Source organism: Miniopterus natalensis, chromosome 20 (assembly GCF_054644295.1).
Source record: "Miniopterus natalensis isolate mMinNat1 chromosome 20, mMinNat1.hap1, whole genome shotgun sequence".
NCBI classification, from domain to species: domain Eukaryota; kingdom Metazoa; phylum Chordata; class Mammalia; order Chiroptera; family Miniopteridae; genus Miniopterus; species Miniopterus natalensis.
This window is the reverse complement of record NC_142100.1, coordinates 26459315-26483112: the sequence shown is the minus strand read 5'-3', so window position 1 is coordinate 26483112 and position 23798 is coordinate 26459315. Positions and strand designations below refer to the sequence as shown.

Genomic DNA, 23798 nt, shown 5'->3' with positions numbered 1-23798 from the left:
GCCAGACCCAACAGGCGGGAAGAATGCAGCGCCTGGATCTGTGGTCTAAAAACGGGGCTTTGGGCCGCTCACTCGCTTTTCTATGTGCCTCTGTTTCCCCACCTCTAAAAGAAAGCTTTGGGGTGGAAAAATCCCTGCTGTGGCTTTCGGGGCAGGTGTTTTCTTGGGAAAATCTGGAGGGCGAGCGGGTGAAAGTTGACACATCTGTGGCCCCCACGGGGGCCTCGTCATTGGTCTCCCGCTCTCGTGTCCTGGCTAGTTCAGTGGCCACGGACCTTCGTTGCACGCACAGCAGGTCTCCCCTAAGTCCCCTTGCTCATATACCACGTGTCATGGGGGGGGGAGCAAGCCAGGCTCACCCAGTTCAAACCACAGCCACTTTCCAGCTGTGTGACCCGGGGCGAGCCACTTAACCTCTCTGAGCCTGTTTCCTTCCTTGCATATGGGGGTTCAGAATTGCACCTTCCTTTTGCTGTGCTTTTGTGCGCAAGGATGGGTTAACAGGCAAGTGCTCACACAGCACCGGGCACACAGTATGTTATTATTATCGTCACTTACTCTTAGGAGCGTCCCCCAGTCTATGGAGTTAAGGGACTTGCCCAGAGTCCCCATGAGTTACCCCTCCCCCCCCTTTCTGTTATTCTCTGACCTCTTCTAACTCTACCCCCCTTGCCCACTGCACTCAGCCCCACCAGCCTCCTCTCTGCTTTTGCAACACACACGCCTCAGTCCAGCCCCCGGGCCTTTGCACGTCCAGGCCTCCCTCCCGCCTGTGGGGCCTCCCCTGCATCTGTAGGGATGCCGTCCTGGGCATCTGCCGCCTCCGCCCTGGCCCAGCTCCTGGCTGCTGGGGGCAGGGGAGGGACTCCAGAGCCCGCTGCGGGGACGCCCTGTCGCTGCTGCCCGCCGCCCGGAGCACTGTGGGAAGCCTAGCTGGGCCTGTCAGGCCGCAGATGGGAAGTTGACACCCAGAGCAGCGCAGACTCGTCTGATTCACACAGCCGGCTGCAGCCAAGGTTCAGGCCTCTGGCTGACCACCAAACCGTCCGCGCTGGCCGGCCCGCGTGCGTGCGTTCGTGTGGCCGTGTGTGTGTGTGTGTGTGTGTGTGTGTGTGTGTTTCCACCCTCCGGGCCTGCCACCGAGATGACCCGCGTTTCAGAAAACCGACTTGAGGGTCATGTTTGCTTTTCCTGAGATGACAAGGACAGAAATATGTTAGAGCAGAACTGCCCTCCGGCCGTGTCACCCTGGAGACTGGAGCACGGAAGGGACAGGGGCAGCCGCTTGGGTTTGGGTTTGGGTTTGGTGCGTGGCAGGCCCAGGCCCCGCGGGGTGGGGGCGAGGTGGGGGACGCGCGCTCCGGCTGGGAGGAAACGGGTTAAAGAGGGGAATTCGGCCGGGAGCTCGCTTCCCCGCGAGCGAGCGAGGGAATAGTGAAGTGGTTTTTCTACCTTGCTATAAAAAGGCCTCCCAGTGTTTCAGCTCCCCAGTGTCGGCTGGAAGCCCGCCAGGGTTACCATGGCGATGAGGAATTATTACTTACTGCCAAGGCTGGGAGAAAAGGCTCCTACTTTTGGCTCCCCAACAAGAGGAGTGGACTTATGTAATTCCCTGTGTTTATAGCCGGAGTGGCAGGAGGCAGGGAGGACTGCGGAGGCCTGACCTCGTGGGCGGCCCTGCTGCGGGTCGGGCGCCCGCGGCGTGTCCCCGCCGGTTGGCGGGCCCGTCCTGGGGGGCGTCGCGGGGGCTGGGGGGGGCGGTGTGGCCGCCGCTGGGCCCGCGGGGCCTCCCCATCCCGGGGAGCCCGTAGTCTCGCGGGAAGGCGGCGGCTGGAGGGGCCGCCCCCTCGGAGCGGGGCCTGCAGGAAGGATGGCTTGACATTGGACGCGGTGTGGCTGCTGGAAGCCAGCGGAACAGGCTGTGTGGACTCCGCTGACCCACGGCTGGCACGTTTTCTGGTCTTGTCTTTTTTTTTTCTTCTTGTGGGAGAGTTACTTCGAGTTGTGTTTGGAGCCGACGGGAGTGGAAGCCCGGTCATGTGCTCGGTAAGAGAAGTTTCCGGCTCGGGGGTGGGCAGGCCGGGAGGCAGGGTGGGCAAGGACGAGGCCGGGGCCCGCGGGAGGGCTGGGACCCGGCCGGGGACCCCGCTGGGGCGGCCGACGGCTCCTCTGGCCAGGGCCTGGTTCCGCCCGATGTGGGGGCCCGGGACCGGGCTGCGTGGACCCTGGGCTGCCGGCGGGATCGGACAATGGGCCGGACACCTTGTCGGCTGGAGTGGCTGCAGCCTGGGAAAAGGCACCGGGGGGAGGGTGGCCTGGCGGGGCCGTGCTTCTTGGCTGCCGTCGGCGAGAAGGGATACGTGGGGCGGGGACCTCGGGCCACAGGCAGAGCCAAGGGTCTGGGTGGTCCCCGTCTGTTCTTCGGTGTTGGCCCCAGAGGTGGTCTGGGAGGCACGGGGTTTGGGGGTGCAGCAGGGGAGGGGGCCAGGTGCAGGCAGTGCTTTGGTGTCCCAGGCGCCCGGCTCCCACCACGGTGGCGCTTGGCGGGGTGCCCGTGTCTGGTTTGAAATCAGCGCCACCGGCCCAGGCTTGCCCAGGGCCCTGGCAGCCAGGAGCCGGGATAAACACTGGAAAGTTGGAAGGGCTTCCCGAGCTCACAAGGAGCCTTTAGTTGCAGGCGGCGGGGGTGAGGGATCGACGTGTCTCGAGGCCTGGGTGCGCCTGGACTGGTGGGAGGCAGTGGCCCCGAGGCGGGGGCTCCAGCCTGGGGCCCTGGGGCATCTGGGTCCAGAGGGCACCTTTCGCTTGCCGCAGTCCGGGTTTGAATCCTGGTTCCCTCCTTCTTTCCATCCCAGGCAGCCTCACCTCGCCTGTGTGAGCCTCAGTTTTCTCATCTGTGAGATGGGGGCCATGAAGGGGGTCACACAGGCGTGGAGTGACGTAAGAGGAGCTGCAGCCTCCTGGTCCACTCGGGAGCTGGACTGCCAGGCTCATATCCCAGCCAAATGCTTCCTGGCTGTGGGACCTGGGACAAGTCACCTCCTCCAGCCTTAGTTTTCCCATCTGACAAATGGACGTGCCCCACAGGCTGTTCTGTGGCTTACAGGGGTGAATGAACTGTCCCAACCCGCCCCTCACAGACAGCATGACCTTGGGCAGGTCCCGGAGCGTCATGGACCCTCCCAGAGCCTCTGTTCTCTCATCCCCGCAGTGCCGGCCGCCCGTAGGTTTGCCCGGGGAAACCAAGACCAACCTGTAGGGCCCGGCTTGGTTGGTGTCTGCGGTGCCCTGTATGTGTAGACACGGGCTTGGGTTTAAGTGAGTTAAACCTCCAGTGATTTTTTTTTTCTTCCTGGGAACACTCCCATTTTACAGATGCAGAAACCCCAGCCCGGAGAGTTAGAGGTGGCTGGGCCCCTAGATCCCATCTGCATCTGGTCCTGGGCCGTGGTCCCTGGGTCTCCCCCAGCACATCCCTGTTCTGTCTCGTGTTCCACCCAACCTGGGTCAGACACCCAGATAGTACCCCGTGTGGTTGGGGGGCCGGGTGGGCAGGGCCGGCTCTCCCACCGAGGGTGGCAGCCCTGCTGTGTGTGTAAGTGACACCGGACGCTGGGCTGGTGGCTGGCTCGGGGCCCCTCCTTTTGGGCCAGCAGAGGCCGGTGGGGAGTTCCCCTCACATCCAGGTTGCCCACACCAGCTGCTTGCTGTCCACTGTCCTTCCACCCTTGCTGAGGACCTCAGGAAAGGCCTCTGCACATGCGCCCTCTCCCGGGGGTCCCACGGGTGTCCCCTTGCTGCTCCCAAGTCCTCCTTAGTGGCCGCCCCTGCCCTGCCCTGAGGGGCTCAGGACTTGATCCCTCCCATAGGTCACACGGGAGGAGCCTTCCTGGGCTGACGGGTGGCCACACTGCACCGAGGTAACAGTGCACAGGGCTGAACTCACTCGTCCTCCACACACACACTCACCCTCGCAAGTGAGCGCGAGTGAAAATGGTGAGATCTGAGTAAGAGCGACCACCAGTGTCAGTTTCTTGGTTACCCTGTTGACGTTGACCTTTGGCTCTGTAGGGATGGCACCGTTCGGGGAAGCTGGCTACAGGGCACATGGGGCCTTTCTGTACTATTATTATTGTTATTATTTTTGTTAACTCTCACCCAAAGATATTTTTTCCATTGACTTTTAGAGAGAGTGGAAGGGATGGGGAGGGAGAAACTTGGATGTGAGACACATTGATTGGGTGCCTCCCACACGTGCCTGGACCTGGGCCAGGGATGAACCTGCAACCCAGGCATGTGCCCTTCACCGGGAATCGAACCTGAGACCCCTCGGTGCTTGGGCCTACTCTCTAACCACTGAGCAACACTGGCTAGGGCTTTGTATTATTTTTAACAACTGCATGTGCGTCTACAGTGGTCCCATAGAGAGTCTAGGCCCTGGGGGCCAGGCTGTCCTGGGTTCGAGTGCAGATCTACCCCTCGGTAGCTGTGTGAATTAGAGCCAGTGGCTCCACTGCGCCAGCCTCGGTTTTCTCATCTGTGAAGTGGGGATAAGTGTTGAGTACCTCTTAGGGCTCATGGGAAGGTTAAATGAGTCGGCGCGTAATGAGTGCTTGGCGGGGGACCAGCTCGTGCTGAGCGGTATTATTGCCGACTGTGATGTGACCGCTGCAGTGTGTCTGGCACTGTCTCATCTATTCCCGCCTCAGCCATGGGAAGGAAGGATGCTCATGATTCCCACTGCTCAGGTGGTGGGACTCAAATCCCAGGCCAGGGCCTGCGTGTGGTGGTTCTTTGGCTGGGTGACCCTGGGGAGGTTGCTTGCCCTCTCTACGCCTCAGTTCCCTGCTTTTCTCCTCACCTGTAGGCCAGGACAGGTGGCTGGGCTCAGGACCTGTGAGAACCAGGCAGCCTTGACCTCTGGGCCCACCCCTTCGCAGCCACCTCCGCTGAGACCTCTGTTGGTAGCACCCAAAGTGGGACCTGGTCTCAGCGTTGTCTGTGGGGTCTGAGCTCCCTCTCTGAGCACTTTGCCTCTGGGCTGTCTTCTTTCCTCTCCTGCTGTTCCCTGGATAGGTACTGGTTTTTCTCAGACCCCTTCCCTCCTCCAGCGGTGGTGAGAAGGCCTTCGGGATGTGACTCGTTCATTCTAGAGTGAGCTGGGCTATCCCTGGCTGTCTCACAAGCATGGGAAATACATTTCTGTGCAGTCAAAACTAATGCGAGGGTAACCAGCTCTCCACGGGTTCTTGCAAGAGGGCCTGGGGACGGTTGTCCCCCTTACAGCTAGCTGGCTGGTCACTGAGCCTGGGCCCTCTGGTGTCTGGGAGGGCCAGGCAGGGCTTGCTTTCTGCCTGAGGATTCCAGAGTGGACAGGTGGGCACTTGCAAGGCCTGGTGTGCCTGAGCTGCTGAAAGGGAGCTTCCACCGACATGTTGGGGTGATGGAGGCTAGCGTTTGGGGCTAGGGTCTCAGGCTCTGGGCTTTGCTGAGCAGAGCCTGGAGGGGCAGGGAGCGGGGCTGGGGGCGGAGGGTGTTCCAGTTCTACGAGTCTCTTTGCTGTTTCTTGGAAGCTCCAGTCCTGGTCCTACCTCAGGACCTTTGCGTGTGCTGTGCCCTATTCCTGAAACACGTTCTCTCAGTTCTTGACACCTTTCGCTCTTTTAGGCCTCTGCTCAAATGTCACCTCCTAAGAGAGGCCCTGACCTCCCTGTCCTTACTCCCTGTCATCTTGCCACTGTCCCCACCTGGGATTTATCACAGGTTCATCCACCATGTCCCTCCAGGATTTTGTTCATTTTGGTTGCCACTGTGTCTCAGTGCTGGGTACATAAGTAGGTGCTGAGCAGACAGTGGTGCCTGACTCAGTGTCCCTCACAGGCTATGGACCAGGGCTTGCCCTCTCTCAGTGAGTGGGGCCCCTGCGTTGGAATTCACATGGTGCTCACCTCCCTTTACCGGCACCCTGGAAGTTCTGCATACGGGGTTTGAGAGTGTGTTTTGGGGCATGCCTGGGAAACTTGGGTCTTCCAAAAAACAGTTATGCCCTGTTGTAGGAATCCAGCAGCATTCCCAGAAAGTCTGCATTTCCTAGATAAACTCAGAAAGGTCAGGCTTGCGAGCAAGGAAATTGGGGGCCCGTAGAGACAAGGGTGATGGGAAGGGGTGCACTGAGAACTGACGAGGTGTGGCAAGCATTCTGCGGGCCTCAGTTTATTGAGTCCTTCTGACAACCCTGTGACAGGGGCCCTGAATCTTGCTGTTCGGATGAGGCACAGAGAGGGTCAGCAGCTCACCCAGAAACACACAGCAGTAGGCACGTCGCATCCATAGGTATTATTTACAGTAGATACTGGCATTTTGAGTGTAGTGGTCCCTGTGCCCAGTGTGATGCTTAGGGCTGTAAGCGGGTAATTCTCTTTCCCCCTTTTGCTCCCTGTCTCACAGGGCAGTGGCTCAGCAGGGGAGGAGGCAGGATTTGAACCCAGGTTCTGAGGTCCGCCCTTCGGGGCAGGGACTGTTTTCTGGGAATCTGGCTCAGGCCCCTTTCTCAGTCTAAGAGAGCCCTGTTCGGTCCAGATCTGAGGCTGGAGATGCCCACTCTTCTGGAAGGGGGGAGTGGATTTCTCCTCTTGGCTCAGGAGCTGAAGGCAGGAGGGGCTGCCCCTTCCTGAAGTCTTGTATTTGCATCACAATGAGCCCTTTGTCCCCGGGTGCAGCCTTCTTCCCAGGCTAATAACATAATTCCCGGCCTGTGAAGTCATAATGGGCCCTTTCTGCGCTGGACGGCCAGCTGTGTGGGCCTCGGGTGGGGCTGGTGATAAGCGGAGAGGCGGCGATTGCCGGGGCGGGACGCACCCCTTCACCCCTCGGAGGCAGGGCCTGCTCCCCTTGACACTGGAGCAGACTGCAAGCCTTGAGAAGTGTCCAGCCCCTGCGTGGAACCACTTCGAGCCGCTTCTTGGGCTGTGAAGTGGCGGTGAGTCATCGCCACTGGCCCCGTCCCCAGCGACGTGGGTGTGAGTCCCTTGTTTCCCTTGTAAAGTCCAGTGGCTCGGTGGCAGGACCACTCGGAGAGAACGGTTCCAACCCTGGCACGTGGCTTCGGTTTCTGTGCCTCTGTTTTCTCATTTTTGTGGACATTCTGCTGGGACTTGGCTGGGGGGGGGGCGGGGTGCAGGCAGGGAGCCAGCAGTCAGTAGAAGAGCCATGTCGGGAAGAGCCGAGGCCCCCAGAGCACACCTGCACCTGTTCACCCCCAGCTCGGTACGTGTGACCTGCTTGGGAAAAAGTCTTTGCGGATGTATCTCGAGGTGAGATTACCCTGGATGACTGGGTGAACCCTACATTTAGGGATCAGTGAGTGACCTTATGAGAGACAAAGAGAAGACACACAGAGGGACTGGCCTCCTGAAGATGGGCCGAGACTGGAGTGATGTGGCCATAAGCCAAGGACGCCTGGAGCAGCCAGAAGCTGGAGGAGGCAGGAAGGATCCCCCCCCGCCCTCCCACCCCCGGTCTTCGGAGAGAGTGAGGCCTTGGCAAGGCCTTGATTTTAGATTTTTGGGAATGTAAATTTTTTTTCTTTTTAAATATATCTTTTTTGATTTCAGAGAGAGGAAGGGAGAGGGAGAGAGAGATAGAAACATCAGTGATAGTCACTGATGGGCTGCCTCCTGCACGCCCCCGACTGGGAACCGAGCCCACAACCTGGGCATGCACCCTGACTGGGAATCGAACCTCGATCTCCTGGATCCTAGGTCCATGCTCAACCGCTGAGCCACGCCTGGCCGGGCTGGGAGTGTAAATTTATGTTGGCTACAACTAGTGCTGATTGGCCAGGCCATGGGGGTGGACTAGCCTCCCCCAGAGTCCAGGACCAAGGGTGTGTAGGTGGTAGCTCAAGGAACATCGGCCTGTGGTTTGCTACAGCCAGCTTGCCCCCCCTGCCAGGTTGGGGTCCTGCCCAGCCCCCCTTTCATGGCCAGTGTGTGTCCGCTGGGGTGGGGGGGGTGTCACCAAGGAGTTACAAGGCAAGTGGGTCCAGCTCCTCCCGCTCACTGCCTGCTGTAGTTTGGGGCCTCTCGGGGCTCCCCTCCAAGGCTTTGGTCTCTTTGGAGAACGTTCCCGCCTGCCCCTGGCTACTCCTCTTCTTCAAGCTCCCCCGGGCTTTGCTGGCCCTTTTTGTGGCTTCCAGCTGACCACAAGTCACAAGCCACGGTCACATCTGGCAGCCCGTGGGGCTGTGTTTGGGTGATTTATTGGGTTGGGTGTATAGTCAGTTTTTAAAACGAAAATTGCGAATCGAGCGATGTCTCCCAGTGGGACTTCCTTCTCCTGAAAGAATCGGAAGCTCTGGGTCCCCCGAGCAGCAGTCACCTCCTTCCGGTGCCCCTCACACACTCTGCCCCCACCTGCCTCTCTCCTCGTAGCCCAGACTCGCTCCAGTGGGGTGGTCGTATCTACAGCCCTCCTTTCTCCTCCCCCCGCCCTCCTTCCAGCCTGGGACCTTGTGGCCTGGAACCCAGTTCTTGTTTCCTCCGCAGACTGATAACCACACCCAGGGAGGTGCTTAACGCCCCCGCTGCCAGTCCTGGGCACCTCAGCACCTGTCGTTGTCTCTACTCCTGGCTGCAGAGGCCGGGGGACCTTTGGGATCTTGATTTCTCCATCATCAGACACTTACTGGCCAAGAGATGCCCTGGGGGTAATGAGCTCTCTGTGCCCGCGATCCAGCACTGGACCGAGCAGATCAGAGTGGGTCCTTCCCCGCTGCAGCCTGGGTGTCTGGTGGGTGCGGGGCTCAGGCCTGTGGGAGGGGGCCCCTTGGTCTGTTGGCGTGCTGGGGGTTGGGAAGGCGGATTGCATGGGAAGGCCGCTGCGGGGCGGGTGGGCTCCAGGCCCTGGAGGCCGTGTCTGGGACCCTGCTGCGGACGACCCTATTCTTACCAGCGGAAACATTTGTTCTTTTTTACATGTGGTGAAGGAAGCTTCCCCAGAGATCTGCCCTGAAATTCTCAGGACGACCCCGTAAATTCCTCAGAAAGCTGTTCTCGAGGGCCTGCGTGCGTGCACAGAGGAGGGGGCGGGAGGAGGCATTTCCGGCAGCTGCACAGCTGTGGACACGGTGGCCAGATGTTGGTGCAGGGAGGTCGGCGGGAACCTGGGGCCGCTGCCTTCCTTCTGAGGGCCGGCCCCGCTCCCCTCGGGGTCTCGGCGGGAGGCGGCCGCGATGGGATGGAGGCTGGAGACCGGCAGGCAGAGAGAGGGCGGGCGGCTCAGGGCCTGGCCTGGAGCTGCCGGGCCCAGGGGCCAGGGCCCGGGGCCAGGGGCCAGGAGGAGGGGAAGGATTGTCGGATCAGCGTCAGGAGGGAGAGCCAGGAAAAAGCCGGGCAGTGCCTGTGGGACAGACACCCCGTGGCCCTGTGCGGAGCCCTGTGACCTGGTGTGCTGGGAGGGTTGTCATGGCTGTGGTTTCTCTTTCCCTCTCTTCCTTTTAAAATTAAATGGGGGGAAAAAAAGAAGTCGAGGAGGAAGTGATTTTGAGCAGATCCCCGTGGTGGGGGAGCAGGGCCAGGCTGCCTTGGCCGCAGTCCAGCGGACACAAACGTACCAATTAAATTGAAAACAAACGGGCCTCCTGGGCGGCTCCAGCCAGCCCCACTTCCCTTCTGCTCGCCTCGGAGGGGCCCGTGGTTTTGGGGATCAGAACCGAGCCGGGCTGCTGCTTTCTGGCTGTGGGATCTTCAGCAATCTGAGCCTCAGTTTCCCGGCCTGTTGAATGGGATAGTCCTGTTTGGTGAGGGACAACGGAGCCGCCCCTGCGGGTGGCCAGCTTGCTGCTAGTGAAGGGATATGAGGAGCCTGGGAGGGTGAGAGGCAAAATCGGGGGCAGGGGGGTCATCCCAGTGGCAGAGATTGGGGTGACGCAGCCACAAGTCCACGGCCACCTGGGGTCACCAGGAGCTGGGAGCGGGAGCTGGCCCTGCTGACACCCACCCAGGCATGCCGGCTGTGGGCCCCCCGCCACCGCCCACCCCAGCTCTGCCCCCTGCAGGTTGGCATCCCCACGCGGTGCCCCAGAAGCTCCGCGCTTTCCTGCTCCGGGCTCCGAGCCCCCGCGGCGCGCGCCTGTTCCCGGTTCCGCCAGCAGGAGGCGCGGGGCAGGCTCTCATTGGCTCAGATTGGGTCACGTGCCCGTCCCCGGCCCTCTCACTGGCCCAGGGCGAGCAGGAGCCTGATTGGTCAGGCCCGGGTCACGGGACTAATTCTGGAGCCGGGAGCCGAGCGATGGTGGGTGGGAGCCGGGGTGCAGCCCGGGCCCCGGGAGCGGGGGGTGTCGTCCCTCCTCCGGGCGCCACCGTCTCCATCTCCCGGCCCGGCAGCTGCGCGCGGTAGACCCGCAGGGGCAGGGCACCCACGAGGGGCAGGGCACCCACGAGGGGCAGGGCACCCACGAGGGCAGGGCGGCCGCGCAGGGAGGGCAGCGCCACGCGCGAGGTCCCTGGGGGGAGCCGGGGACCTGCTGGTCGCCTGGTCACGTGAATCGCGTGGGAGCCCAGCAGGCGCGCCCCTGTGCCGTCCCGCGTGTTTCATGTTCCTGGGTGGGGGTGGGGGACCTGGGGGACCCACCTTCCCAAGGGGCTGGGTGTGGGGGGCTGGGGCGTGGGCCAGGGAGCCCCTGTGACCCCGCGCAGGGGGAGCGGAGCAGGGGCCCGGGAGGGTGGGGACCCGGAGGCCTCTGAGGGCCCCCTCGGCCCGTGTCTGGAGCGTTTTTCTTCTCTCTGGGCCTCGGTTTCCCGTCTGCCACGCAGCGGGTGTTTCGGGAGGTGGTTTCCACGTGGACGCGGTGGTTTCTCTCTCCTTCCCCCAGAGCCTTGGTGGCCCAGGTGGCTCTAGTCCGTGTCCTGGGCTCCCCCCCCTTGTGGCCCTGGGTGTCCCAGTTTTCCGGTTCCAGCTGAGTCTGGGCCAACCTCCTGAGTGTCCTGCTCCCACATCATAGTGTCACCCTTCCGCAGAGGGTCACCCGGAGGCCTGGGCAGGCCGGGCCTTGCCCGGGGTCACTGTGACCTGTGTCCTGCCCGAGCTGACAGCATCCACTACGCCCCCCACGGTGCCTCCCCGGACAGGGCCTCGGCTGCTTCCCACGAGCTGCCGGGTGCTTTGGAGAATTGCACCCGGTGACTCAGGGGCCCCCGGAGGCCTCGGCGTGAGGTCGGCGGGGCCAGGGGGGCTTGGGAGCCATTGGAGGTGCCCACAGAGTTGGGGTTCCATGGAGTAAGGCTGGGTGTGCCGAGTGGCTTGGGACACCTTGGGGATGGCGAGTGCAGCTCCTATGTGGTTAGGTTCCTGCGCCTGCTGAGTGAGGGCCTTGGTAGTGGGGTGGGCGCCAGTCTCCCTGACGTGGCTTCTGGGCAGCCACCGGCCTAGTCTGTGGCTCAGCGTTCCTCCAACACCACATCTTCCGTGGCAGATCAGGAGGACCTGCATGTCGCTCTCCCTCCCAGGCTCCGTGGCTGACCTCGCTTCTTTTCTGGTTTTCTCACAGGTGCCTGGGACAGGGCTGCCTGCGAACAGATGACGAGGACTGGCTTTTAATCCTTGGTGGCCTCTGAGAGGGAGCTCATCTGGACGACCACCGTCATGTCGGGGTCCACGCAGCCCGTGGCGCAGACGTGGAGGGCCACCGAGCCCCGCTACCCACCCCATGGCATTTCCTACCCGGTGCAGATCGCCCGGTCCCACACGGTAAGGGGTGCTCGGGGCCGCCTTTGGGGCATACTTCCGTCACCGAGTCTGCCTGATTCCTTTTTCTCCTTGGAGTCGGGGCCATTGTGGGATTACACATGATGATTTGTGTTTTGTCCCTAGGGCAGTGCCTGGCACACTCAGCCCGTGTGTCCACTTGCTGTGTTGTTACTGTCACAATTAGCTGCCTGGAGGGGCTTCCTCCCCAGGGGGGCCCTGGTTGATGCCTCCCTTCCTGCTGAGTTCACACCCCTCTCTTCACTTCTTCTCCACAGGCCCAGCCTCAGGGACTCCTCTTGTCCCCGTAGCCCCTGCCCTCCCGCTGACCCTCCTGCCCTTTGCCCTGGCTGGGCCCTCTTCAGTCATTTGGGGTCACCAGCTAACCCCAGACACCTCCTGCTGGGCCAGCAGTGACGCAGGATGTGGCTGGACAGGACCCAGCAGTCACCACCCCCTCCAGGCAGGAGGCTGAGGCCAGGGGGAGTGGGGGCCCTGGTGGCAGCAGTGGGGCCCTTCTCCCTGACCATCTGCCTCATGCTGGGATGGTCCAGCTAGGGGCTCTGCTTGTGCTCTCCTGGCTTGTGGCCTGGGCTGGAGTCATTTCTCTTGGGTGGTGGGAGGGGACCGTTGGGTCTGTAATTGGGAATCCCCTTCCCCCAACTGTCAGCTCCATGTCCCCCAACTCCTCCCACCAGCTCACTTTTCAGGCAGGCAAGGTTTGGGAGATGCCCTCCTTTATGAGTCTTTAGGAGACAAGAGAGTGGAGGAAAGGGGAAATTTGAGGCACAGAAAGACAGATGCCCTGTCCAAGGGCCAGCTGAGAACCTGAGTGTCCTGGCTGCTGGGACAGGAGCGAAGACAGGTCTGCTGGGATGTGGCGACAGGGCTAGGGCCCAGTGACACATCAGTTGGTTGCCTCTTGCACACACCCCAACTGCCGCCCGGGATCGAACCTGCAACCCAGGTACATGTCCTTTGACCAGGAATCGAACCCTTGACCCTTTGATGGGCAGGACGATGTTCTGTCCACTGAGCCAGGGTGACCGAGGTGGTGAGATGGTGAGCGTCCCATCAATTGACGTGTGCTGGCGCCTTCACTGAACGCCTGGGCAGTTAGCACCTGCTGCTGTGATGTAGCGACAGTGGCAATGTGGGTGATGACACAGCCATGAGTGTCCTCTTCATTCCGCCCAAGGACACACTGGGCTCTTGCCCTAGAGGAGGGGTGGCTGACCTCCCCTGTAAATATTCCAGGCTTTCCAGGCCACGTGTCTCTGTCACAATTGCTTGTGGCTGCTCCCGTTTTCTCGCGAAAGTTCAGCCCGGACGTAAAGCTGTGGCTGTGGCCAGGAGCCAGTGACACGTGACAAAACCAGCCTGGCTCTGGCCTTGGGTTTGCTGTCTTCTGCCCTCGATCAGCACTTATCAGACTGTGGGAAACACCCGTCTGTTTCATTTCCAGTCTGTCATAAACGGATACGTGGCCCTATTGCCCGCAACCCAATTTGTAGACTCGGGTGGGGGGCTCTGGGCAAGGCCAGCAGGACACGGGCCGGCTGTGTGCTTGGATGTGGCGGTTGTGCTGATGAGCCGCAAAGGGTCTGAATGCTCAACTCTTCTGCTCCCACCTCGTCCGGCAGGTGGCAGTGTCGGGGACCTCACCTGGGGCGGCATTGCCTGGGGCCAGGGGTCGTGGGCCTGGGAGCCAGCCTGGGCTGGAGGGGCACCTGCACGGTGTGGGGGAGCAGGCTGGTTGGAACGCTGGGTTCTTTGCCTGTATCTTGGATGCCGTCTGGGGTGGTCTTTCCCTGAGCTTTATGGTCCCTCGTGCTTGGAGACGGCTCCAGAGGGATGGTTTGGCCTCCCACAGCGAGCCTCTCGGGAGCCCCTGTGCTGGGAGCCTCGTTCATTCACTCCCTCACTCCCTCACTCACTCAGACAGTCAGCAAATGCTTCTCAGGCATCTCACGTGCAGGGCTCATCCCTGCCCAGCAGTGTAGCTGGGAACAGAACAAGCAACCCCCCGTCAGGGTGCGGATGTTCCTGTGGGAGGGGTGGGGGGGGGTCAGTGAGCGGGGGAGGAGGAGGGGTGGCTGGCTGGGTAGGAAGTTGGGGGTCCAGGGAACGAGGGCTTACCAAGAAGCTGACGTTGGACTTGAAACCTGGAGGCAGCTCCAGGGCCAGGCATGTGAAAGCCTGCCTAAAGAATGTTCCAGGCAGAGGGAACGGCACGTGCAAAGCCCCAGAGGTAGGAGCTTTCTTGACTGGAACCTCCGTCACTGCAGGAGGGGTCCTTGAGTCCAGGGTCTGGGAATGGACCCAGTGCTTCCTTTGCCTGCTTGAGACGTTTCCTCAGCTCCTTCTGGGGTAAGGAGCACCCCTTGTCTTACCCCAGCCACAGAGAAAGCCCTCTTCCCAGCTTTGCCCCCCTTGTGCATCTCAGAACCTACCCCCCCCCGTGTGACCCAGGCAAGTCACTTTTTCCCTGTGCCTCAGGTTTCTCATGTTTGCGTAGGACAGGGGTTAAATTAACATATATGTAAAGCATTTTGTGGCAGGCACACAAAGTAGGCAGTTTATGAACGTGGGATACTGTTGGCATGATTCCCTTTTTGTTACAGGCGGAGAGCTCTGCTCTGAGATGTGGCAGGGAGGCTGCCCCCCTGAGGGCCTGGTGATTTCAGGCTCACGTGACCACAGCGAGCCCCACTTTGGTCTCAGGGTCTCCCTGGTTCTTGCCTTCCTGTAGCGCATCCGGGTGCCCTTGGGGGCTCTTGGGCTCAGCCCTGGAGACGGGCTTTAGGCCCTGGGGTGGAGATTAATGTGGGCACCGCAGGAGTGGCCCCTCAGGTGCTTCTTAGCGGGACTTTGCCGATGAACTCGTCCCGCTTGGCTCCTGACCTGGGAAACTGAGGCCAGAGAGCTGGTGCAGCGGCCTCCCCGACCCCGCGGCGGGGCCCCATGTGCCAAAGTGCCCCTTCCTCCTCGTTGGCAGCTGTGGGCACCGACTTGCCCGGCCCCTCCCGAGGTGGACTCTGCCTCTCCACCGCTTTGTTCATTTGCTGTTGTGCGAAGGAGCCAGCGGGAGAAACTCCCTCCTGGCAGCGGCACAGCTTGCTTTCTCTCACACCTCTGTGCGTGCGGGTGAGAGTTCTGCCCGGCAGCTTCACCAGAGTCATCCTGGAGCCTCCCCTCCCCCCAGCCCTGCCTGCGCGTGGGCCCGGGCCTGCGAACACCTGGTCTCTGTGCCAGCCGTCCCGGTGGGGGCGCAGGAGCCCTTCTGCCTCCTGGAAGCTGCCCTCGGTCTTAGGAGACGTTCTGGGAAAGGTAAAGGGATCGGAGGCAAGGAGCACGGAGGCCTCCTTTTATCTGCGTCGGTCGCCTGCTTCAAAGACGAAACAAGCTCAGCGGGTTTGCGTTAGGCCCTGCCGTTGGGTGTTCGCAACCCAGCCTCTGAGGTTGACGGGGTCCCGTGGATTCCAGTTCTCAACCTCGTAAGCTTCTGGCCTCTCAGCCACTTACATGCTTGTTTTGGAGGGTCTGACACACACATACATTCTCAGCCCGGTTACCTGCTATCAACTGATTTGTTTTGCAGAAATAACTGCTTAACTAAATACACCAGAGAGCAGAAGAATGACTTGCTTTTTTTATGGAAAATTGGGAAAATGGAGAAAAGTGCCAAAAAGAAAATAAATCGCCTGCACCCCCGCTCTCTCCTAAGCCTCACCCGTGTCAGGCATCGCTAATGGGTTGCCACACGCAGTGTACTGGCTGTTCAAGGCAGACAGAGCGAACCGATTTGGATTGGCACATGGGGACGCCTGTCCCGTCTTCTCGTTGGAAGGATGTGTTTCTGTTTGTTTCTAAAAATCGACAGTCGGGGTGCATCTGATTTGTTAATGTTTAGTTTTTCCTGGGTGATCATTGGTAATGAATGGAGTTTTACTAAAGCGGGAGGGTTTTGCATGAATTTCATCTCTTTCTGACTTTGATTTTTGCTTACATATGTGACACACGTGTGGGTTTTTCCTTCATTTGGAGCCTGGGCTTTGAGCCTCACAGACGGAGCCTCCCTGTCGCACAGGGACCCCGTGTTCACGTAGTGCCCAAAGTAGACACCAGGCTGTACGTTTCTTCCCAGTCGTCCCTGCTAACACCCAGGCTCAGTCGTCTCATCCGGGAAGTGGGCAGAATCGCTGAGCCAAGTGGGGGACTGAGTGCAGCGCCCACCCAGAACACCCATTAGCTGGGGGTGCCATCTCTCCTTGTCAGCTGGCCCCAAGGATGCCCTTGGACACACTGGGCCTTGAGGGCCGGGTGAGGATGTGGATGGGTCCAGCGTCGCGCTCACCCCCTCTGTCCTCTTGCTGCAGGACGTTGGGCTGCTCGAGTACCAGCACCACCCCCGTGACTACACCTCGCACCTGTCCCCCGGCTCCATCATTCAGCCCCAGAGGAGGAGGCCCTCCCTGCTGTCGGAATTCCAGCCCGGAAACGAAAGGTGAGAGGAGAGGCTCCTGTGCCTGCTCAGAGCCGTGGAGCCGTTTCTCAGGTGGAGAAATGGAGGCCCAGGGAGGAGGAGCGGAGCTTGCTCGGTTGGTGTTAGGGTGGTCAGGCTGTGTTTGCCCTTGTCCTTGGGGAAGGTCAGGGATGTGCAGCGAAGAGCCACGTGGCCCTCGGACTTCCCACCGTGGGTCTTTAGTGTGACCTCTGGGTGTTTGGCTCAGGCAGGAGGGGGTGACCACCAGGATGTGGGGCAGCGGGGCTGGTTCGCTGGTTGGAACGGACACGTCCACACCTGGGTGCTCACTAGAGCCCCCTTTTCTCTGAGTCCTCTCTGTGCCCCAGCTAGCGGGTGAGGCCCTCTGGTGTCTGCCTGCTGTGTGCGCTCAGCAAGGCTGGGTCCTCTCCGGGACAGTTTCCTCCTCTGCAGACTGGGGGGGCCTTAAGGAGAGCCAGTCAGGAGTGATTGGGCTGGACAGCTCCCCGCTCTGCACCTGGCAGCTGGCGCCTTTGCAGCAGGAGTGTTGTGATCAGCCGGTGATGTCTGCCCGGGGGTGAGGTGCAGGTGGCATCCTGTGTGTTCGCAGACTGCTGTGATTGGCTGGTGATGTCTGCCCTGGGTGGGTGAGGTGCAGGTGGCACCACGAGTAATATTATCTGTGTTGGACCCACAGTGCTTTTCGGACTTGACTGTGCCCATGAGTCACCTGGGATCTTGCTTAAGTGCAGAGTGTGACTCAGCAGGCCTGGGGTGGGACTCAAGATTCTGCCTTTGTCACCGGCTCCGGTAGGGGGGCTGAGGCTTCTGGTCCCTGGGCCACACTCAGGAGCGAGGGGGTGCGGAACCAGGGTACATCCCCTCCTGATAAACGTGGTTAGTGGATGTTGACTCGCAGGAAGACAAGTCTGGGTTTGAGTCCCATGTGCCCTGGACAAGTGGGCACTTCTCCTGCAGGACTGAGGAGGGCACGGTGCCCAGTAGGTGCTCAGCAGGGAGAGCAGTAGACGTGATGCTTGTGCCCTCACCTCCCGCAGGTCTCAGGAGCTTCACCTGCGACCCGAGTCCCACTCGTACCTGCCCGAGCTGGGCAAGTCGGAGATGGAGTTCATGGACAGCAAGCGCCCTCGCCTGGAGCTGCTGCCGGAGTCCCTGCTGCGGCCCTCACCCCTCCTGGCCGCCGGCCAGCCTGGGGGCTCGGAGGACCTGTCCAAGGTAAGGCCTAGCCCCCCGGGAGCTCCTAAGGATATCTGGGTTTTGTTGCAGTTGGGCTGCATGCAGGGGAAGGAGGAGGCGTGCTGGGCTTGGGGACTGCTCGGGCCAAGGCTGGGCAGAGGCTGGGCAGTGAGAGGAGGGTCAGGGACAAGGTTGGCTCTGTGGGGCACTGCTTGGCTGGAGAGGGACAGCTGCCATCTGAGTGCGCCCAGACTGCAGGGCCAGCACGCCTCCGATGTCCCCTTTAAAAGAGAAAGTTGAGCCGAGATGCGGGGTGGAGGCTGTGCATAGGTTAAGCACCTGTGGTTTGCTGCTGTGGGGGGCAGGGTTCTGCTGTTGACTGCAGCTCAGAGCAGGAGTCTGCAGGCTCCTTTGACCTCCATTTACCCGGAGGGAGCCAGTTGAGGTGCTTCTGGCCCCCAGGCTCACCCAGCTGCCGGGGGTGGGGGGGGTGGGGGGGGGCGGGGCCTGTGGCCAGGCCAGGTGATGGATGCCCCTCCGGGGAGTGCGAGCAGTTCCATTAGGTTTCTTCACCACCTCGGGGACACACACTGGCTCATTAATGGCCTCGGGCTGCTGGGTGAGGTCAGGGCTCGTCTGTCTGACTGCGGCACTGGTGGGCGTGGCTGGGGACTGGGCGCCAGGCAGGGGAGGGAAGGTTCCCCTCGGGCCTGCTGGATGACGCCCGGTGGGACTGAACCGTGGGATTTCAGGCTGAGGCAGGTCCTTTCCTTGGGAGCTGGCACACAAGGGTCATCCCGCTGGGTTGGTGATGGTGGTGACAAGCTCACGTTAAGCGAGTGCTGGCCCTGTGTCAGGCAGCGTCTTCTCAGCTCCATGAAGTCCGACCTGCGATCCCCTTGGATACTCGGAGTCCCAGGCTCAGTGGAAGCCACTTGCCCATGGCCATGGGGACATGGGGAGGGCACTGAAGCCCAGCCCTGCCCACCGGGCTGTCCCGCTGTGGCTTCCCCTCAACTCTCCCAAGCAGGCCGCTGCCTCCCTCCTCCCAGGGCCTGCTGCCACCCCGCCCCCAGCCCTCCAGCACCCGAGTCTGTTTCCTCCGTCGTCGCCTTGGCCGCTCAGCCTCCTGGGAGGGACGCTGCCCTAGGAAAAGCTGCTCCCTGAAGTGGGTCTTGGACAAGCAGGGGAAGGGGTGTGTGGAGAGGCACAGGGCCACACCAGGGAGGCTGTCCTTCCTCCCTGGGGACTGGAGCCTGTGGGCTGTGCCCCACGCTGATGTCCAGTCTGCCAGAGAACGGGCCAGTGGTCGTCTCTGGCCCCCCACAGACTGGCTCTCCAGAATGGGGGCTCGGAGCCCTCCTCTGGTTCTTGTGAGGGCCCGAGCCTCACCGGGCTCTGGGTCCATCTGCTTGTCTATTTCCTCGTGGCTCCCTCTGTGGGTCTTTTTCAATCTCTGTGTCTGTCTATCAGTCTCTCTGCCTGGGGGTATGTCTCTGTGTGTCTGTCTTTCTCTTTCTCTCTGTCTGTCTGACTGCCTGCCTGTCTGTCTCTCTGTGTGTGTCTGTCTGCCTCTGCTGGGTATGTGTGTATGTCTACGTCTGTCTGACTCTCTTCTCTCCCTGGACCCCGGGATAATGGGGAGGGATGGGCCCCGCGTTGGGGCCTGGCTGGACCGGCTGCTGTAATTGCTCCAGGCTGCTGAGAGCGTTGGAAACTCTGAGCACATTTTGGGCGGGGAAGGGAGCCCGGGAGAGCAGCTCTGAGAGCCCTCAGATGTTTTCTGCGTTTGCCGTGTGGAATTCAGCTGGCAGCTCTGGATGGGAATTCGATGGGATTTCTTTTCACTCCCCGCAACCCCCAGTTGTGTTCCTTTTTCATAGAAAAATGTTCTGTTTTCTAACGCTTGCTCCCCTGCCCTTGGGCCTCTGGAGTCCTGTGGCCTTAGAGGTTTCCTTTGGAATTCACCCAACTGTGTTTTAGGGGACTTTAGAATTGTCCCGAACAGGACTGTTTCTGAAAGTCTCTCGGCCTGCTGGGGCTCTCTGTTGGCTGAAAGGGATGGAAAGCCCATGTCGGGCTGACTCGAGTCAGCCCTGAAAATCCAAGGGTTGGTGGACTTCAGGCACAGCTCACTCCAGGTGACGTGGTGTTTATTACCAGGTCCCATTTTTAAGTGGAAGAGAAGGGGGGGAGAGAGAGAGAAACATCGATGTGAGAGAGACTCATCGATTGGTTGCCTCCCACACCCGGTCCCTGTTGCACAGAAGCAGTGGATGTGTCTCACTCGATGTTTCTCTCTCTCCCCCTCCCTCCCTCCCTCTCTCTCTAAAAATCAATGGAAAAAATATCCTCGGGTGAAGATTAACAAAACAAAGCTAAGCCTGGACCTTAGGGAAGACACTTTTGCCCGCCGGAGTTTACGGAAACATTCCTGGCACCTTTTCTAACTGTTGCCGGCGGTTGCCAGTCGCCTCCTCACGCTCGCACTGCCTCTACCAGCTTTGGGGGTGGAAACCTCCTTTTTGCTGATGTTGCTTTTGAGAATTATTCCCAGGTTGGGCTCACATTTTCAGGGTCTCCTGCCCCCAAAGCCTTTCTTTCCACAGCCCTTGTTCTGTTCACCGCCCTTCTCGGTCCTGGTGGAAGATGAGAGGGGGGAGATGTTTCCTGCAGCAGATAATGCTGCTGGGGTCCAGGAACCGTGTCCCCACCCACCTCCCGACTCCCAGGAATCCCGAGAAATGAACAAGGCTGCCATGTGTCCTAGGGGCACGGAGGGAGGGTGGACCTCGGGCAGGGGAGGGCGAGTCCGACGTCCGCTGGCACTGAGGTGCAGAGCCAGGCACGCCGGCAGAGCGGACGGCTTGTGCAAGGCTCCCAGGTGCTAGAACGCACAAGCTGCTTCTGATTTGGTGTTGGAGGGAGTCAGGTGCCCGTAGTCCCTGGGTCCCGGTGGGGGGGCAGTTGGCAGCCACCGTCGCTGCAGTTGTCCCAGGGAATAATGTGCCCTCTGTCCTCCAGTGCAGCTGCCATGGGGGTGGGGAAGCAGCAGCAGCCTGGAGCTCCTCCCGGGGCCTCCCCTGCCAGCAGCTGCTGGCTTGGCCTTGAGGATGGCCCTGGGCAGGGGCTGGGTCCTGCCTGCGCTACCAGGGCTGCAGCTGGGGGCTCCGGGGCAGACGACCCAGCCAGGGCTCATGGGGCGCTTATAGTGCCAGGCTCAGCTGAGTGCTCTGCACATGCTGACTCATCCAGCCCCACAACAGACTGGGAGGTGGGAATTGTCCCATTGTGCAGATGAGGAAACTGAGGCAGGGGTAGTGCATGATCTGCTTGAGGTCACGGAGCTGGGAGGAGTCAGTGGGGATGGGGATCTGAATCCAAGGCCTTAGAGGTGAGTGATAATAAACTCTAGTTGGTAGAATGGAATCAATGAGTAACCCAGTGAAGGCTTCTCTTGTTTGTTTAACATTTTTAAAAACTTTATTACACAAAGAGTAACGCTCAGTTAACGAAAAAGCAGAAAAATACTGGTAAATTAAAGAAGACTGGGATTTCTTGTTTTCGTTGTTAACCTTCACCCGAGGATATTTTTTCCTTTGATTTTTAGAGAGGGAGAGAGGGAGGGAGAGAGAGAGGAACATCCATGAGAGACACATCCGCATAGCCAGGTCCGTTTGTTTACATGTCGTCTGTGGCTGCTTTTCTAATAAAATGTCAGGGTCGAATGGTCGCAGCAGAGACCCCGTGGTCAGCAGAGTCAAAAATATTGACCGGGATGCTCCGTTTTCTCTCCACCACAGGACCGCAGCCTGACTGGCAAGCTGGAGCCAGTGTCTCCTCCGAGCCCCCCCCACGCCGATCCTGAGCTGGAGCTGGTGCCCCCGCGTCTCTCCAAGGAGGAGCTGATCCAGAGCATGGACCGGGTGGACCGAGAGATCACCATGGTGGAGCAGCAGATCTCCAAGCTAAAGAAGAAGCAGGTGCGGGCAGTGGGGGGCAGGCCCGCGGTGGCAGGTCTGAGCTCCCGGGCCAGCAGCCACGACCGGGGTGGTAACACTAGTCACAGTCGCTCTGAGTGTGCGTTGAACACTGTCTGTGTGCCGGCACGTTTTTATGTCCTTTACGTTTATTGGGCAAGGTGCCGTTTGGCATGGCTGCCCTGCTGCACAGTGGAACTTCCTGTGAGGACGGAGATATTCCGTGTCTGCGCCGCCAGGTGTGTGACCGTCTGCCACTGGAACTGTGCTCGCTGTGGCTGAGGGACTTAACAGTGTAATTTGAATCAAATGAAATTTACACCTGAAGAGCCGCACAGCTTCTGTGCAGACACATGGAACAGTGGGTGGGAGGGAGGTCAGGATTTGCAGCAGGCTGTCCAGGTTCAGGTCCCATCTCTGCCTCGTCCTGGTGATGTGGGGCTGGCAGGTACTTCTCTGCTTCACTTGCCTCCTCCATCACGTGGGGGAAATATCACCTGACTCGGGCCCTGGCTCTGGAATCCTAATGGGCTAGGCCTCCTAGCTCTGCCTCAGTTTCCTTGACTGTAAAGTGGGCACAGACGTGACACCCCTCCCCCCCATAGGTTGTGAGGAAGGAACAGGGTAATGCCCTGAAAATCAACCCTCACTGTGACTGTTGAAACCAAAGTTAACATAAACGCTTGTAATACTGATTTTATAATTTCATTTTTAATACTGATATAAAATGGATTGATAGTCTGCCTTTTCCCAGCTCTTCACATGTGACCCTCTCTGGCACCTTCGGGTCTCTGCTCAGATGCCCCCACCACAAACAACCCCCCATTCTCCCTGCCTTTTCCAGGAGCCCTCACTTCAGCCCTCCTCTCCCCCAGGGCCCAGCAAACCCAGACTAGCTGGGCTCACTGCCTGCCTTTGTAAATAAAGTTTTATTGGCACACCGCCACGCCTGTTGGTTTACATATTGTCTGCGGCTGCTTTCCTAATACAACATCAGAGTTGAGTGGTCACAACGGAGACACTGGCCAGCAAAGCTGAAAATATTTACTATCTGGGCCTTGACAGGAAAAGTTTGCTGCCCCCTCTGTCCTGTCTCCTCACTTGATGTCATCACCATGTGAAATAACACCTGCCCTGCTCTCTCGTGGTCTTCTCCCCATCACGTCACAGCAGGGTCCTTGTCTCCCTGTTCACTGCTGTGCCTCGGGGAGGGCCACCTTCACCCATGGGAGAGAATCTCCGCCCACCCTCTCTGGCTGTGTAATTCTTCCTTTTCTTGGCTTCGTTTGTTTCACACTCTTTTGGAGAGATTTCGATGCCATGCCAGGGGCTGGCTGCTCTTTTGGACGCCACCACCAGGGGTCGCTGTGGGGCTGAGGCAGCTGGGCTCCCCCAGCCAGGCCTTTGCCTGGTAGGACCCAGAACTGAATTTTCTGGTTCTTTCCACGTTGCTCTGTCTTGGTGGCGTTTTGGGTTTATAATGGTTTGCTGCACTGTCACGGGCAGGCTTTGTGAGCATTAGAGCAGAGAACCGTGTTCTAATCTCCTTCAAGATTTCCCGTCAGATTGCACACGTGTGTGATGGCCTCCTGTGTGGCCTTGGGCCAGTGTCTTTAGCTCTCTGGCCCTTACTTTCCCATTTGATACAAAACAGCAGCACGAGGGAAAGTGCTTAATGGTGTCTTATTGGGAGGGGGGTCCACTGTGAAGACCTCAGGGCAGATGACGGTGGCGGTGACCATGGAAACCAGTTGCTGAGTGCTTTGCTGACTCGAGGGTAGAAAATGTGATTATCCCCATTTTCCAGATGAGGAAAGTGAGGCTCAGGGAAGGTTACAGAGCAGGGACATTGTGGGAATAGAGTTCCAGTCTGAACAGTCTGGCTCCAGAGCCTACACGTCCTCTCTGAGGATGACTGTCCTTGTGATGAACATAATGGGCTTCATAATAACAGCTGGCTTTTCACCCCGGCTGGTGTGGCTCAGTGGTTGAGCGTCGACCCAGGAACCAAGAGGTCACGGTTTGATTCCAGGTCAGGGCACATGCCCAGCTTTCCGGCTCTGTCCCCAGTAGGGGGTGTGTAGGACGCAGCCAATCGATGTCTCCCTCATCAATGCTTCTCTCTCTCTCCCTTTCCCCTCCTCTCTAAATTCAGTAAAAACATATTAAAAAATAATAATAATAAATAACGGCTGGCTTTCAGCGAGTCCCAGTCTGTGCCGCATACTCACTAACATTCTCTCCTCGCTGCAGCCCTATCAGGGCAGCACAGCTACAAGCCCCATTTTACAGACGTGGAAACTGAGGTGCAGGGGTTAAGCTGCTTACCCTTCCCTGGCTGCTAGGTCCCCAGGGCGGGAGGGACCCTGGGAAAGGCGGGCTGCAGAGCC

The 23798-nt window shown here is 59.8% G+C and overlaps 1 protein-coding gene across 1 annotated transcript in view; it reads left to right on the top strand.

The window, feature by feature from the left end:
- The first annotated feature begins 1854 nt into the window (after positions 1–1854).
- NCOR2 (nuclear receptor corepressor 2) overlaps positions 1855–23798 on the top strand; it is a 114569-nt gene continuing 92625 nt past the window's right edge. The window contains exons 1-5 of the mRNA XM_087828348.1: positions 1855–2046; positions 11549–11748; positions 16125–16252; positions 17290–17467; positions 21232–21411. Of these exons, the coding sequence (XP_087684474.1) occupies positions 11644–11748; positions 16125–16252; positions 17290–17467; positions 21232–21411 (591 nt within the window). The 5' untranslated portion in view covers positions 1855–2046; positions 11549–11643. The remainder of the gene's footprint in view (positions 2047–11548; positions 11749–16124; positions 16253–17289; positions 17468–21231; positions 21412–23798) is intronic.